This window comes from Lycorma delicatula, chromosome 5 (assembly GCF_047948215.1).
Source record: "Lycorma delicatula isolate Av1 chromosome 5, ASM4794821v1, whole genome shotgun sequence".
NCBI classification, from domain to species: Eukaryota; Metazoa; Arthropoda; class Insecta; order Hemiptera; family Fulgoridae; genus Lycorma; species Lycorma delicatula.
This window is the reverse complement of record NC_134459.1, coordinates 74,817,664-74,836,222: the sequence shown is the minus strand read 5'-3', so window position 1 is coordinate 74,836,222 and position 18,559 is coordinate 74,817,664. Positions and strand designations below refer to the sequence as shown.

General features: G+C 29.4%; 1 protein-coding gene across 1 annotated transcript in view; it reads right to left on the bottom strand.

Annotated features, from left to right (window-relative positions):
• Nucleotides 1-18,559, bottom strand: part of LOC142324456 (nucleolysin TIAR-like) — a 1,191,620-nt gene that overhangs the window by 171,203 nt on the left and 1,001,858 nt on the right. Inside the window, exon 4 of the mRNA XM_075365284.1 lies at nucleotides 12,391-12,466. Within this exon, the coding sequence (XP_075221399.1) occupies nucleotides 12,391-12,466 (76 nt within the window). The remainder of the gene's footprint in view (nucleotides 1-12,390; nucleotides 12,467-18,559) is intronic.

Here is an 18,559-nt window from a genome sequence, read left to right as displayed (position 1 = left end):
TTTGTAAAATCTGATATACCGATTTCTGATATATCGATCGGTTTATATCACAAGTGATTTTATTATATTTAAAAAATGACTATCTTACCGATTAAAATAGAAAAATAGGTTTAATTTTAGTCTTGTAGGTAAATTTTTAGATATTTTATAGTTCAATTTTAGTTATTTTTATTGAGGATTTATTCCTTTAACAAAGTATTTGACAAGATGAAAATAACATAAACGGAAACTGGATTTATAATGAAAATAAATTTTACCTACCTCAGATTTGATACTCTTTTAAGTTTTGGTCTATTTACTCTTTATATATAAATATCCTTTTGGGAAAGGTTTTAAAATTAAACGAAGCTCTCTCTTAAATCTTATTCATGGGGGAGGAAATGTTTGTGATTGATTTAAAATTCATGCTCTCTTTATTTTTTTTGAGATAAGTTTTATGTATCCAAACTGTATAATTTGCTTTCATAAAGTCGTTGTGGGTAATCTGAATTTGAGATTGACGGTTTAAATGTTTTTAAACTAAATTTACACTTTTCAATGTTATTCCTAGATCGAGAATAGTTTTTTGTAATGCAACGACTGTTTATAGTGTTTTATAAGAAATTATTGTCAATTAATATTCGTTATTATTTCTTCTATTCTTATTTATTTATTCGTTTACTGTTTATTATAATTTTATTTTATTTTTACATTTCTGAGTATTTAAAAGATGATTTTTTGAGAATCGAAATGCCCAGCTGGGTGAGATTTAAAAAAGAAAAACTTTTAAAACTGTTTTCGGGTGTAGATTTGACAATTTACTTTAATGACCATTTACCACTGCTTTATTTAAACATATTTCTTTTTATTATACGAATTTTAGAATCTAATGATGCAGTTTGAAAAACGTGAAATCCGTTTATATAAAGATTTTGTAAATTTTGAGTTTTTAACGGTATCCTTTTATTGTTTTATTTTTGTTCTAAATCAAACGTCTTGCGTTTGACTCTTGGTGCGAGTATCTAGTTTTATAAACATTTCATCACACGTTGCCTCTCGGGTTTTAAAGAACACTTCCATTTATTAATTAAGCAAGGATCTTTGGGGTGGTGAGAGTAAACGAAAATGTTTTGTTCTGTTACGCTGATTATGGATGGGGAGATCATGATGTAAATTTTATAATCATTTTAGACAATATAAAATGGGTGAAGGTTTAGTCGGTAGTGCGCAGGAATACATACGCATTTTCTGTAACAGCTTGCAGAACCTGTTAGCGAGTCCGAACATTGCTTCGGCGCCCGTAAATGGGGTTCCTCCACCTCAAAAAAGACAATCTATACAACTAGAAACAATCTAGAAAAGTTTTTTCCTTAGACATTGTTAAAATATCTTTCTAAATACTTTAAATTAACATACTCATCACTTTCAATCTTGTTTCTTAGAAAAAAGGATTGTACATTTGCGAGAAATATTTTTTTATTCAAAAATTAAAAGATTCCTTTCGTAAATTTTAAATTTAGTTACTAAATGATTGATTGATTTTTCAATAATCCTACCAAATAGAATTTTTCTAATTTCAAAAAAATAAAAAATACGTTTCAAAAGTAAAATTATGAATATTAAAAAAAAGTTCTTACAAAAGGAAGTTTAAAAATTTAATCTTTACTCTTACCTTACTCCTAAAATAAGGTTATAAGTAGTACTAAAAGAATCTTAAAATCACATTTTTTTAAATTATAGCTCATTTTTACTGTTATTTTACCTCAATTTTAACTGTCATTCGAAGTATTTTAACCCTTTATTACATCAAAAATCAGTTTATTTGTATGAACCTGTCATGTATGATTATTTGTATGAAGATATATCATACTTTTATAAAATATGAAGAATCAGAAAACAAATTTTTCAAAATTGCTTTGGTCCTTATTTTGTACTGAAATATAGGTAACTACGTATATTATTGAATACAACAGGCAAGGAGAGGTCTGAAAATTATTCAACCTATTTCTTATTGTAGAAACAAATTAAAGATGATCCGGACTCGGAAAAAAAGAGGAACACCCATAAAAATTTTATGCATTTAGTTACAGGATGTGCTCATAAAATCTAACATATTATGATGAATGGGAGGAAAATAAATATTAAAATCTTTACTTTAACGTAGCCGCTGAATACTGCTCTTTATCTGGTGTACGTACATGTTAAATATATCAAATAATCAATTGATCAAACATCAATAATAAATTTAAAATAACTGCTTAATAAATTGTGTGTACGTGAACCTGAGAAAGCAGTAAAAAATGTTCATTTATTTCTCAGAAACATTTTAATTTGCCGAGAATTGTTTAAAATTTACACATATAAAATATCGCATAAATTTTGAGACCCGTTTATCTAAAATTATATAAAAGAATTAGTCATCTATTTTATTTAATTTAGTAATAATGAAATTTACTAAAATAAAACCTGTAACAGAAAAAAATATTATTAAAAGTGTGATGTAGGATATAAAAGTGCATTGAGACTGATGGCTTTTCAAAAAGCAACAATTGATAGAGATTACCTAAATTAAAAGGCTGGTAGAGTAAAATTAAGTATTAAAATAATATATACATATAGAAATAAGTTTAATTTCATAATCTTTAAAAAAAATAGAATTTCATGAATATAAATACTTTTTATAGTCGACAAAATATGAGTATTATTGCCTGCAAAGATTCACTTTAACTGAAGGATATAAGAAAATTGAAGCTATATTACAAAATCGAAAGGCTTTAACCAAGTATGAGGGTACGGTGATGATACAGACAGAGCTGCTTAACTTTATAGCCAACGATACCCAACGGCATAATGTGGTTAATACCAGGCTGAATTATCATTTTCTCTATCGATGAAGAAGTACCCGCCACAGCTGCAAAGTCATTCATTACATTATAAATTATAACTAGTCTGAGTTAGATTTAACTAGGAAATACTTCAAAAGGGATAACTTACTACGGGCGTGAATATCTTACGTGTAGTTTGAATTTTCATTATTACTTCAAATTACAAACTGAGGGAATTAAAAACCTGCAAAAGAAATTAAAACTAATGTTCTAAAACGTAATAAAAATTAACCGTCGTGTTCAACCATGTCTTACAAAATAAGCGTATATGATAAAATTTACTTTATAATAATACGGTCAGAGATGTGCTATTAAGAAAAATATGAACTGTATCTATGCCTGTAAGTTTGAAGCCTAACAACTCGCTTCATAATAATACTTGCGAATAGTTGCTAATGTTGCGAATAGTTGGTATATTATTCCTCTCAGTTTACTGTTAACCTACGCCCCGTTTCATTATACGCGTACATGTAGTAAGATATGTAAATATAGACAACGAAAATCATTATTAAGTACAAACAAACTAAAAATGTTTAAATTAAAAATGAGATTAAATATTGCATCATCACAAGTGAATACAGTTAAGTAATGACAACCACTTATCTAATGTGTAGCAAATTTCAAAATAGCAGCCTATAGTGATTTTTATTACGTGATAATTAGTTTGTATCTCCGCAATTAATGAAGCAGTTATTTGTATTTTAAAAGTTTTTTTTTTAATACCACACCATTCTCATAGTAATACGTTTAATTACTGTACGTGTATTTTTTTATTGAACCTATCAAAACGAACATACCAGAGTTATAATTTTTATTGGATTATTATTTTAAAAATAATCATTCCTCTGCAAAAAACTTACATAAAATTGGCGATAACTGGTAAAACTGTTGATCAGAAAATATTTAAATCAAGGGAAGACAAAATAAAAAGGATATGTTTTTAGGGTTAATTCGTCACTTGAGTAAAAATAGACGCAATCCCAGGACGACGTTGTTTAACGGTAATATGAAATAAATTTTTAACTAATTAAAAATCAAAACTGACCAGGATTCAAATCCGGGATCTTCTGGATAAAATTCTGAAAGATCGCCAAGAAGTTCGACGGAGTTTAATTTTATGCATATACGTATGCGATTTCAAAAAAATTACAGCTGTTCCCATGATATGATTAACAAACAAACCAGGCTTACGAATTACAACGAGTAATAAAGTGATTTCCCTTTTATCACTATCAAATATACTGTCGTTACAAGTATAACCTGAAATAAAAGTGATATTATTTCTGCAAGCGATATCACTGCGTTTACCAATGGGACAGGTTGTATAATGAACTTCATTACTCTAAGAGAATTGCTTTCTCTTAGCAGTAGGTTTGCTACCTACTGCTGCAACTTGTATCAGAGATGATTTACATGCATCACAGTGATAGAAATTACTGGCAGATAATGTAAAGCAGCAAGAGAGTAGTTATTAGATAATTAACAGGGCATGTTTTAATTTTTCTTCGCATTTTCAAACTGATATAGTCATAATTAAAAAGCAGTAAAAATTATTTTTTTTCTTTAGAATTTTATCAGATTTATTTAAAGACAAATTTCAGTAATGGAATAAAATTGAATAAATTGACAAAAATGATGAAAGTTAAGTGACAAAAACAAAATCAACCTATGATTTTTACTGTTACTTTGAAGCAAATTATAAAGTTTTAAACCTATTGGTAAAAATACACCCTGACTAGTATAATAAAATATTACAGCATACTCTTCAAGAGATATTAATAATTTTGTGTTTAACATTATTAATGTTAATGACTTTAATAAGTCATATCGCAAAAAAATAACATCGCATACATTTAGAGGTAAAGTTTACGTAAAAAATTAATATATCTATTTTAAATTAAAAATATTTACAATAATATATGAGTAATACAAAAGCAAGATTTAAAAAGAAAATAATTTTCAATTGAAATCATTATTTTCCTACTAAAAGGATTGATTAATAATTAATTACTAATTATACGGCGACTCTCATTATGGTACGGGGACTTTCTCACTTCTGCGTCGAAATGACCGAGTCCCGGCGGGAGTACCACTCCTGGTGTGCCCCTGTTTGAGGCATGGGTATCAAGACCGAGTCCCGGCTGCCGGGATGGGACCCAGGAACGGCATAACCGAGTCTGGCTACCCCGCTCCGGAGGTTAGAGGCAGGCAAGCAAGGAAGATCCAACCAGCGGGCCGACCTGCCATACCGGACGTACTGCCGGTAGGTGGGGAGGCCCGATTGAGTTTCAAGGACACTCCCCTGGGCTGAGTTATACTTGATTGTATGTCTGGCCCAGTGGTTAGGGGGGGGGGGGGGAATTACTGATACATATGAAAAACAAAACTCTAGTAGAAACAATTTTCTGAAAAATAAATTTAACACAATGATAATCTACCAAACTAAAAATAAACTTATTTAGTCCGTAAAGATTAATTAAACAATAATTACACATGTTATTCTTCATTTTCTGTCTCAAATAAGCTGTAACTTATTTGAGAGGTGTTCGTGTCAGAGATATTGAATATAAATAGTAAGTTTCTATCCCTTATAAAGTATTGCACAAACACTTTCATATTGGCACGAAAAATATTGATAAAGTTTAGGTTAGAAGTTATAAAGTAGTTGGTGGCTGTCTTCGAACATACAGATTGCATCAAGAAAAAGTCCTAGGAAACGTATTACATATTTATACAATATTCACGACTGACTACTCTTTCGCTGATTTTTGAATTTAATAGTTAATATACATATTTTCATTTTATTATTTTTTGTAAAAAATTTATTTCCAAGTTCTAAATTGATATACTAAACAAACGGTAACAGAAAACAAGATTGGTATAAGCATACCTATCAACATAATACTTTGGTATTAACGAATAAATAAAACTTATTTTTATTGTATATATACGAATACATACCTATTTGCCAGAATATAGGTCGAGGGTTTTTCGTAAAATTTTACCCATAAAATGGGGGGCTGACTTACATATGGATTCGACCGGACTTTTAAGTTATCTTGTACTTTATTTTCGTTCCTATACTTGTGATGGGGTACTTACTAATATAGTAAGTAGTGAAGATAGTAAAAACTATCTTCACTTATTATTAATAAAAGTACGTAATAATGAAAAAAATTGGAAGGATGAGTCTTTTGGTCAAGGATTGGCTTAAAACGGTCTCGTCTAGAAAATTAGAGCTTAGAAAACAGCGATCCATGTTAATATTAGATGCAGTCTAGGATAATTTGACCGAAAATATAAAATCAGGTATAAAAATGCTAAGAACGGAATTAGTTATAATACCTGGTGAAATTTGTAACTTCACAGTTACAAATTTTGGATGTAGCTTGAACAACTGTTTAAAGATAATCTTAAAAAATTTGTGGTTGGATGCGAATCAACAGACTTCAGCTAACTTCTACTGGAAGAAAAAAACCTTCCATGAGTTTATTATACGAGTGGATTATTAAGTCATGGAACTCTATAACAACAAATAGCATTAGACAAGGGGTTAAAAAATGTTGCATTAGCAATTCGTGAGTTGGAGCTGAAGGTGATATTCTGTGAGAGGAAGAATAAAATAATGAAAACAACACTTTATTTTCAGATGGTAGTGATGATGATGATACCGTCAATTCAAATTTTCATTGTTGTGTGAATTGTTGTTTTCTGATGTGAATTTTTTATTGCAATTTTTTTCATGAAATTATAGAAAAACAATTTAAACAAACGGATGGACTATAAGTAACCTAAAAATCAGATCTCTCTCACCCTCGCCCTTTCATTTCTCTGAATTTGTAATTACTCGGCAATTATTGTTATAATTACATTTTATTATTATAATTATAATTAATGAGATTATGATGCTATTTAGAATAACATTTAAGCAAACATATATTATTATAAAATAGTACAATGAAATAGTATAATTAAACGTATGTATAGTATTATGTAATCATGTATAATAAATTTTGAAATAAATTTCTTATTGGTGGTAAAATTTTATTTGGCGGCAAAAAGATTTCTACCAACTTTTTTTACTGAAAATTAAATTCAAAAATGGAGAGGGTCGACATATATTCGAGCAAATACGGTTAATACCTTCTTTTTTTTTCTTCAGATGATTTTTAATTAACTTCTTAAATTAGGTTAAAAGTTTTTAGTCTTACTTAAGAAAGATCTTCTCTCAATTTAACCGTAACTAAATAAGCTTTTTAAAAGTAAAATGTAATTAGAATTAATGAAAATGAATGTAATCCAAAAGGATCTAAAATCAGTTATTAACAAACCACGCCTACTAAATGACACAGGAAGACATGAATGGATTCCAGTTAATGAATTAATCGAGTTAACTATTTCAGTTAGTTATGAAAACAGTTAATTGTTAAATTAAAATGAATATAAAAAATAATTTTAAGAAACAACTTATTTAAATTGTACGTATAAACAATTTCCCCACAAATGACAAATATTTTTGTTGCGTTTCATGAACGTTTTACCATTAATCTAAAATGTAATTAGAACATGCTTCAATATAAGCCTGAAACCAACAATACGTAGTTACATAAAATTATAACATCCCGTGACGATAATTAACCGTTGCAAAAACGCCTAGTAATTATAAAAAAAAAACTAAAAAAAAAATGAGAAGTAGACTTGCGTACTACTTCATGCTATCGTTAAGAGAAGGCCATGATTAATTATGTTTAATTACTGCGGTTGTGGTAATAAACATAGTTTATTTTACAACAATTGTTGTAATAACTAAGCATTATATTTGTAATAACTATAAAAAATTATTATAGTTATAAAATACTATGTATGAAAGAAAATTTGTTTAAATTCAAAATTTATCTTTAAGAATAAGCGAACCAACAGCATATACAATAATTGAAGCGTGACGTTTAATAAACTGGTACGGATTGAAAAATCATTCTTTTTGTGGCATTAGATAGCTAAGAAATATTGTGACGGATGTTTAGTACAATATTTCTTCTATTTATAAATTGATATTTATAAAATTTAATATTTCTATTTATTTGTGACGGATATTTAGTACAAAGTAAAAAGACGAAATTTAATGTTTTAAAAGTATTTATCAATTTAAAATATCTGAATACTTTATTTGTTTATTCCACCAGAAATAAATAAAATGGCACAACGTCAAAACTTATTAACTTAAGTGTAATTCTGTTCAAATAAAATTATAAAAAAGTGTATATTTTTACTTCTCTTTAAATCGATGTACTTCTTTTAGAGGTAATCAAATACACAGTGATTTGGCTGCAAAACACATTTTCTTTTTACTTATAGCTAGGTTAAATCAAAAATGACAAAAATCTTTTATTTTTTGGTTTACTTTTCATCACAATGACTTTGATATTTCAAATTTTCAACTTAAGTGTGTAAATATTAATGTAAAAATATTTACCTATTTGGTTAGAAAAAGAATTATCCATCATAGAAAGTTCAACAGTATGCACCGCAAGCTTCACTGTAAACTTTGTTTTTACTTTATTTTTTAATTTAATTTTTTTTTTTTTTTTGTTTTATTAATATCAACTTTTAACATTTATTTTTTAAAAATTTTATTCATTTCTTTTTTTAAATTAAAAAGTTCTTGAAAATAAAATCTGTTTACATGACTAAATTTACTAAAAGATATTTAACTAGTACCATGTAATAAACCTACGCGTTCTGAGATGCATAAATTCACAAAGTAAAATAAATTCTACAATGTTGTAAATTACTTTATTACAAAGTTCGATATTCCTATTTAGTCATAACTTCAGCCAGGTAGGAGTTTTTCACCGTGTTCCCCTAAGTGCATATGGTTTGTAAGGAAAATCTTGATTATTAAATACAAATTAAACTAAAAACGTTGAAGAAGAGTATAAGCAACTTATCACAGGCAACTGTGTAGCTGGACATGAGTTTTTAAATTTTTAGAAACATCCTCACATCTTTGTTAAAAAAATATCCTTTGTTAATGAAAAAAAGATGTATTTTTGCTTATCCCTGATACGTATTCAGGACGCACTGATACAAAACATTTACAAATATTGAACATTTTATAAAATATATTTTAAAACAGTAATATGGATTAGAGTTCCTGTTTTTAAAATAGTACATCTATAGGCTTTACACAATAATATCTGTGTAATTTATTTGAAAATTCCATATAATTTATTATTTCCTCAAGTATAATAAAAGAAAAAGACTGTATTGTTCAAGGCAATAAATAGACCCGGATCCAAAAATATGAGAAATATATATAAATAGAAAGAGAGGGTGTGTGTTAGCAACAGTAAACTACAGCATTATTTTGAAGAGATAAAAATTAAGTTTAATTCACTTTTGTTTTTTAATAAGGGTGGACAAATGCGGTAGATTTTAGAGCGAGGGTGGACTGTATTTTTGTTGTTAGATGATGATAAAATAAAACAACTCCTTGTAGTTCTTGATGAATCGTTGTGTTTAATTTCTTTTTACACAAAAATTTACTTGAAAATTATCAAATAACACTAAGCCTAACCGTCCATCCAAACTGAAACGACAAACAAAACCAGAATGTACGGGATTCCAACTTCGAATGAATGTCACCTAGACCATCATAACCGCTCCTCGCGGTATTCTGACGTAAAACGATCATATGACCCTAGCTTGCCGGTGAGCTCTAGTACCCACTAGATAGCAGCACCCGACAGCTAGAATTGGAACGTAATAAAGGGTTTTCTCAAATTGAACGCAAAAAATTGACAAATTGTAGTGACAACGTTGAGTTTTTTGTTGATTTCTCAAGCGTCATTTCAGTAGTTTATGTCAAATCATCATGGAACGCCTCACCAACGTTTACAGTTATTTACCGTGCGCTTATCAATATTTATGGTATGTATAATCGACTAAACAAAAGCAAATTCATCTTTTGACTAAAACCTTCGAAGAAAATTTTTTTCTACATGATATTTAACATCAGTTCACAAAAGAAGTACAAGGAGTGAAGAGAATATTACTGCTGTAACTGCAAGTGTTCGTGAAAATAGGAATTTATCGATTTCACATCGTTCCCAAGAATTGGGCCTTTCTTCAACAACAACATAGCGAATTTTGCTAAAGTTTTTGGCCTATAACCATATAAAATTCAACTAACTCTCAAGAACTAAAGCCACGAGACCATTCTTGGTGGGTCGATGTTTTGCTGATTGGACTTTAAAAAAATACCAAATAGTAATATCGATTGGCCTCCAAGATCGTGCGATTTACTTCCACAAACTTTTTTCCTGAGGTTATTTGAGTCAAAAGCCTATAGCAAAAAACCACTAACAATTGATGTCTTGAAAGCAAATATTCGACGTGTTATTAGCAGAATTAAACCTAATTTGTGCATAAGAGTTACGCAAAAGTTTGTTGATAGAGTTGGATGTCAAGCAAATCCGTGGAGCCCGTATGAATGATACTATTTTCGAAAGTAATGTAATGTTATAAACTTAAAAATAAAAAAATTGGTTATTGCATTTACTTTTTGCGGTGAAAATGAATGACCATATATTTTATCTACGGTAGTAACTACAAATTTATAAACTGTTTTTTAATTATAAATAAACAAAACAAAATAAAAAGTTTCCTTATCTCTCTAACGATGAAAAAATATTTATAATAAAATCAAATACATATTTTTGATGACAGGCATAATATTTATATATCTCACACAGAACAAAGGAAACAAAAATGAAAATTATAAAAAATTCTTAACTTATTTTTATCTTGTAGTTACTTGTATTATTAAAATCTTTTAACCACCTAATAGTACTCGTATCATTATTAAATTAATAAAATAAAATTATAACGTATTCTAATAATACATTATAATTTTATAACAAACACACATGCCCACTATGTCGACAATGGTCTATGACAGCCCTGCATCTATCGAACTGTCCTGAATTACGGGACAGAACCACAGCAAAAAGTGAGGGTGTAGTGTGTTGGGCTCTAGACATCGCATGGCTGAAATGGCCCGAGACAATCAAGGCATAGAATAATAAAGCAAAAAAAGGTATTTTAAATACGTTGTAACCTAGTAAAGAAAGTATATTAATTAGAAGAATTTATATACTTCAGAATTTAAAAATTTAGTTAGAAAAATAGAAATTAAAAAATAATTTCCAAAGGCAAAGGAAATGCTAATAAATATAACCAATTTCTTATGCAAAAAACTCACTATATTAATTAAAAGTTTTATCTGTTGAAATTCGTTTATAAATAGAAAAAAAAAAAACAGGGGTTATATCAATAAAAACCTTTAATCTTCAATGTTAAAGAAATAGAAGGACGATCGCTTAAGATGTAGCTGAATAAAAAGGATGAAAGTTATATCTTCAAAGATTATTTGGTATAAGTTAAGAGGAAATGGTGGAGCCTATGACTTCCCAACAGAAAAGAAAGGTTTGGTGGTTGAAATATCATGCTCTCCGTTACCGTGGACTGTAAGGGAAGAGTCAACGAGTGAGGAAGTACAGTATTGATTATATTTTTAGATACTGTAAAAGAAGTTTTTCATAAAGAGAAAACGATTTTCCTATAAAAATATCTTTTTTTTTATCAAGGTACTAAAAGCCGCTATTTAATATTAAACGAAAACTGAATGAATAAGAAACCATATAACTTGATCGTAAATGTTACTAGAGAAATGCTTTAATTTATTTTTAATGGAATTATTATTATGTAATTAATATAATAGGCCCTTTTATTATATTACAATAGAATAAATACATATAATAATAAATTACAGCATTTTAAAAAACCTCAATTTTTTTTTTCATGAATTTACCAAATTTTTTAATTCAATAAATTTCGAGCGTAGTAATTTAAAAAAAAAACCTATTTTTAACACTATAAAATTATGAAAATATGAAAAAAAATTGAGAAAATTTTTATATAACACCTATTTTGAAATCTGTAGTGACGAATAATAACAATTCGTTTTTAAGGTATTTTTATAGTAGATCATACAGATTTAATGAATTCTAGAAATAAGAAAAATATATAATTTAAAAGATAAAAAACCTGTTTCGGATATTTAAAAAAATATTTTAATACTGATTATGCTCGATGAACATTTGCTACAAATTTTACATTTTTTCATTTCTAAAATGGCATACACAGTATAAATTGCACTAACAATTACTATCATTTGGAGAGAAATGAAATTTGGCGTTAGTGCCAGCCTGACTGTGGCTTTTCTAACAATACATCGGTTATACACTAATACCTACATTACATACGGTACACTAAAACTGATCTAACATTTTCTTCAAACATACAATAAAGGAACCATAAAGTTTTCTCCAAGATCAGGGTAGTTAGAAATCCTTAAAATACAACTCTACTTCTAAAGTACTAAATGATTCAAAGAAGAAATAACATAAAAAAATTAACAGAAATAATAAAAAGATAGAGAAAAGAATAATAACAGATAACTTACCGCTTTTTTAACGAACGATACAAAGCCATATCCTTTTGACTTGAGCGTTTGTGGATCACGTACAACACGACAATCCCTGAAACAGAAAAAAATATTATGTAATTACAGTATTTTTCCAATTGGTTAACTGGTTAACTCAAAACTGATTACCTATTTTCTTACATTTTTTTGTAATTCAATAATATTAAACTTTTTCAAGATTAGAATTAGAAAAATTGTAATCAGCTACTAAAGAATATTTTAATAACAAAGTTTTCAATAAACACGCTTCTAGAAAAGTATTAATAAATTTCAACTACAAGTTCTTCTGGTTTTCAAAAATTAAAAAAAATTGTAGGTCTTACCTAATTATTTATAATTAGATAAAATATATGTCAATAACACGATATATATTTTATCTGAATAATCCAAAACTTTATATAAATACTGAATATATAGAAATATACTTGTACCTTTACAATAAAATGCAGTGCTTACACACACACACACACACACACCAAAAAAAAAATTGTATAAATTTAAAAGAAAATGAATAATATTTAACTATTTTTTTTTAAATCATTAATTAATACTTGGAAAAAATCTCGTAAAAATTATCTAGACTGCTTTTTAAAAAAACGATAAACCACTTAAAAACACACTATTTTATATTTTAAAGTCTGATAATAGTAACAAAAAAACTGAAGTAGGTATTACGTTAAATCTAAGTTTTTCGTAATTACTGAATCAAATACGAAAAAAACACGAAAAATAATCAAATTTTAAACGAGCAAGCTATTCAAATTAACAAAAGAAAATCCAATATGAAAAAAAGACCGAATTACATGTAATCTTTATTGAATATCATATATAAATTCAACGAACAGAATATTTATTTATTATGAAAAAGAAGAATGAGCAATTATTCTATTCATTTTGAAAATAATTATAGTTGTAAGAATATGAAATGTAAATACTTCTAAGGGTTTACGAATAAATAAATAATATTCTTATTTTGAAAAATCATTAATTTATCCATCGTCTTTCAAAAATATTGTGATAAAAACTTCCGTATCAAAATTCGGTGTAACCGGATTACGCAGACATACTCATTTCTTAGAATAAATTCCAAAACATACTATCTTTTTCCGCATACGGAATTAGTTGTGATTTATAATTTACAATGCTATATATTCTTGTAATTAATTCTTGAATTTAACAATGCTTACCTCGTGTAATTAAATGGAGTAATTTGACTTTCGAGACAGGAGACCGGTTTGATTCAATAATTATTGTTTACGTTATTTTCAATGAATAATAAATAAAAAAATGATTTAGTTTAATAGGAATTTACATTCCCTGAATAACTACGCTTACCAGATGAAGAGGAGGAATTTATTCCATCCTGTTTTTGTATTTTTCGTTTACTTTCTTACCTTCCGAAACTGTAATGAATTTTGTTGAAATCGTTTTGAACTAATTTAACCTAATTCGGTTTATTATATATTTCTCGATTAATGATTAAATAAAGTTACTTATAATGGTGAAAATAATAAAACAGATATAGATTACAGGAACGGAATTTAGAAAAAAACAAGTCGCAACGAAAAATAAAAGTTTATGCCTTAGCATACAATAACAGAAACTACTGTTAGAAACATTGCGTTCCTACGATGTTGTCATGACAGCCTAAAAAAAAAAAAATAAATCGTGAAAACAACTTTGGTAACAAAATTTTATTTCAAAAACATTAGGTAGTTTATTTTTATTTAACGTGTACGGTAATATAAACGACGATGATAATAATATTTTCTTACAGGTTTTTTTCGTATTAAAAAACATTTTTCTTTTTTTAATTGAAAATACTCTTAATCAGGCCACCCAGATTTGCTAACAAAAAAATCATTAAATTCGTATTATTCTTAGGTATCATTGTTTAATTTATCGAAGCATTTATATACTATTTATATATATTTTTTTTTTAAATGATAGTATTAATTTAAACTGAGTAATACAACAAATTATTTTTTAGGTTTTCATTGACTTGTTAGACTAAATTAATTTTATAAATTTCTCGTTTTCAAGCAAGGATTATGGTAGAGGATTCTTAAATTTACTTTTATTGTCATTTTCAATGCAGGTTTCTTTTATTTTTCTAGCTATTATATACTGTTGTTAGTGAAATTTATCAATTTATACTATTTAATTTTTACTTTCAGAATTTTATATTTATTATTTTGGCAACTTAATGACATCACCGTTTTCATTTAACAAATAGGATGTAGAAAACGGTTAATTTAAAAAAAAAATTATAATTCAAAAAAATTTTTTTTTGGTAAAATCAAAAACTTTTAATGAAACCACAATAATTTATATAGGAATAATTTTCTTAATAAAAAAAATGTTAAGAAATTAAAAATTTAAAAAAAATTAAAAATTTAAAAATTTTTAAATTTAAATTTAAAAAAAATTAAAAATTTAAAAATTTTTAAATTTAAATTTAAAAAAAATAACACATTTTTAGAAAAATACTTGAAGATTTATTATTCTAAGAACCAGAATTTAAATTTAAGAATTTGTATATTTCAAATTCTGAGATTAACATTTTAAAATTTATTAAAGAGTACAGTTTTTACACGATTTAAAATTACATTACAATAGCATAATTCACAAGTTAGTAAGAAATTATTATCCTTTGAATTACGTGGGATTAAATCTATGATTTAATTGATTTTAAATTATTTGTATAAATATACATTTGGGATTTCAATGGAAACCCCTCTCTACATGTCATTTTTTGTATTCAAATTTACTTAAGGTTCTGGTAAATTGGAACCGATTGTAAATTAAACAATGCGGCAAAAAAATTCAAGCCTTTGTCACAAAAAATAAATAATTAAAATACGTAAAATAATATTACGGTAAATAAATTAAGTATAATTAAGATGAGATCCGGAAACGTACGGTTTTGTCTCCTCTCGCTCCGTGTTATACTGCCGTGTTTGTTGTTTTTCTTCACGTGTTTTGTTTCGTTAGTGTTTGTTCGTTGTTATTTTACTTGGTACGTTCCGTTTATGTTTATTTCGTTTTATTTAGTTATATTACGTATGGGTTAGTCTTAACCTACGATTGTACGGGGTATGTACCCGTTGCTAAGAGGTCGTTTACATTCAACTTGTAGAGTAATTACTATTATTAGTAGGAACAAATATTAATTGATTATTTTGAGTTAATTTACTGACTAACACTAAGTAAATACACTGTACGTAATTTACTTCTCCTATTTTGTTATTTTTTCTGCTGTTGTTTCGATCTTATGACTGAACCCGATAGGTCCGGGGGGTACGTCTCATCCCATGGAGGAGGGCTTCAATCCGGTAGGAAGACGGTCGCAGGGTGTTAGAACCACAGGGTCACAGGGTGTCAATAGGGTTCTCTCGGGTGATAGTGGTACCGACAGTGCGGCAACCCCCGAACATGAGGCACATAGGTGGTCGGTCGCCAGGTAAATGAAGGCTAATAGGAGGAAAACTGACCAGATGATTGTTTCTCGGCGTCGCTAACTGGCCGATGCCCTGCATATGGACTTTTGTGATGATGGTGATGACTTAAGCGAGTATGACGCTTTTCTCCTATCTCGGCGGTTTCTGTTGTCGGGGAGGTAGAGGGTCTTCCAATGGGAAAAACATCTAAACGACGGCTTAGCGATGAGCGTAGGCAGAATGAATTTTGTATTTACAGTGGACTCCTCTGAAGGTGAGGAGCAGGCAATTGTTTGCTCCTCACCGCTATAAGTTGGCGGAGTACATGGCTCGGAGAAATTCGACTAAGCTTTGATTGCATATAGACGTAACTTCGTTGGGAACTACGAGAAGTCGGGTCCCGGTGAGGAAGCCGGTGGAGTCCCCAACTGCGACGGTCATGGGGGTGAAGGCGGCGGGACGGAGGTACGCGGACCTTCTACGGACAGTAAGGGATACCGTGACACCGGGAGAAACCAACATTCTGTCGGCACGTAGGGGTCAGGGGGAGGACCTCTACATAAAAGTCCAGGACACAGGTGACGTAACTGTCAAGTTGAGACAACGAATATTGCAAAAGATAGAAGGTTGCACAGTCACTGCTGGTAGGGGCGTTCGGCGTGTCCATCTGATGATAAAGGACGTCGACGCCCTCACCTAGGAAGAAGAATTGGTACATGAAATGAGGAAGACTGCTGGGGATTCGGTCACAATTGATGTCCTCTCCCTGCGGCTGTCGTATGGGGAAACCAAGGTGGCGGTCCCACCTCTGCTGGCCGAAAAACTGCTAAAGGTTGGCCGAATTCGTGTTGGATGGGTGACTTGCCGGGTCTCGAGGAAGTCCGCCAAAGAACGATGCTGTCGGTGCTGAGGTATAGGGCACCGGGCAGAGTTTCCGACAAAAGGAGGTGTTGTTTTAATTGTGGGGCTCAAAAGCATCTCCGTAAAGACTGTCCAACGAAGATTAAATGTTCACTATGCAATTCTCCCGGACATTCACTTGGGGACCGTGGCTGTAGAGCCAGCTGCAAAGAATGAATTTCTTCACCTTTACTTGTGGAGAACCTAGGGTTGGGACAACCCCGTCCAGGAGAGATGGACCGTTTAGGTGTCGCACTCTCAATGATTGGACGGGAAGTAAAGTAAGACCGTAGTCCCGGTTGGAGATCCCTTTGGGGTTTCTCAGTAGAGGCGTGGCGTGCAATTAAAAGACCGGGTCCCCGCTATCAGGGGAAAACATTACTGCTCGACTAGTTAGTTGGAGGCGATGGCACCCCTGGAGCTATGAAGATGCTTAATTGCGGATCTGGCTCCAGAGGGGAGAATAAAGGAATGATGAAAAAAAATAAAAACCTAAATTAAGTACAACCAAAATACTGCAAAATAATTCACACTCCAGAAACCGCTATTGGAAATTATTTTGAGCATATATTTATACACACTGAAAAGGATGCAGATAAATTTTTTTTTTAATCATTTAAAAATTCATCAAGATACTGTTACCGAAAAAGAAAATATTTTAATTGTAATATCAATAAACTGAAGGAAACTTTTTAAACTTGTTTGGCAATTTATTAAAAATGGCAACGGACGCTTTAATATAGCCTTTTCTCGGATCCAAAGTATTATGTTCAGTTATACAAAAACAGTTCCTTTGACTGGTTTGGTAACGCTATATATTGTTATTTTTTAAGAATAAGACGCCATTCTTTTTAGCAAAAATTTCACATTTAAAATATTAATACAAGAATAAGTTTACATATTTAAGTTTCTAAATATCAAGAAGACATTTACATATATCTACGTGATACTCATACTTACGGGCGGCAGATATTGATCTGAAGGCTCATTTTAGTATCTTAAAAAACTTCTGACTTTTTGAGGGAACCGCAAGAGATGACGTTATACTTTATTATTATTACTGCCTATATATAGGCATAATAAATACAATAATGATTGTATTTAATGAAAATCTTAACGAACAATTAAGATGTTTTAGTGCAAAAAAATACGGCTAGATTTTGTTTTTACAAATAAATTCAATCTGATTAACCCATGAGAACTTGTCATCTAATAAAAAACCGAGAATTTTCGCTTTGTGAGCAACAAAAATATTATCGTTATCATTAACGGGAGTTCTATCCACGCACGCGTACAGCAATTTTATGTCTAACTGCGAAGCACAATGCAACGATTTTATTCTTACTTAAAGTTAGATTGTAACAACCCATTCAGTTAGCTGCTATCGTAAAACTTTCAATCTCTTTCAAAAAAAATTATTTTCAGACATTGGAAACAGTTCTGTCGACTGCGAAAAGATTTACAATGAATGGCTCAAGATTATTTAGCAGGTCATTAATAAATAATAAAGTAGGGAGTAAGACACTTCCTTGAGGCACTCCGTATTCTACATCTTGAACTAACGGCCAAGATTTTAGTTATGTTTTCTTATCAAATGATGAAATTTCTACTGATTGTTTAGCATTGGTAAGGTATAACTTTAACCAAGTGATATCAAGTTGTCTGATACCGTTACTAAAACCTTCATCAGTAAAAAATTGTGGAACTAATTTGAATGCTTTCCGGAGATCACAAAAAACTGAAAATGAAATACATTTATTATATCTAATACTTTGAGGTTATAGGTATGTTATTCCACGGATAACAAA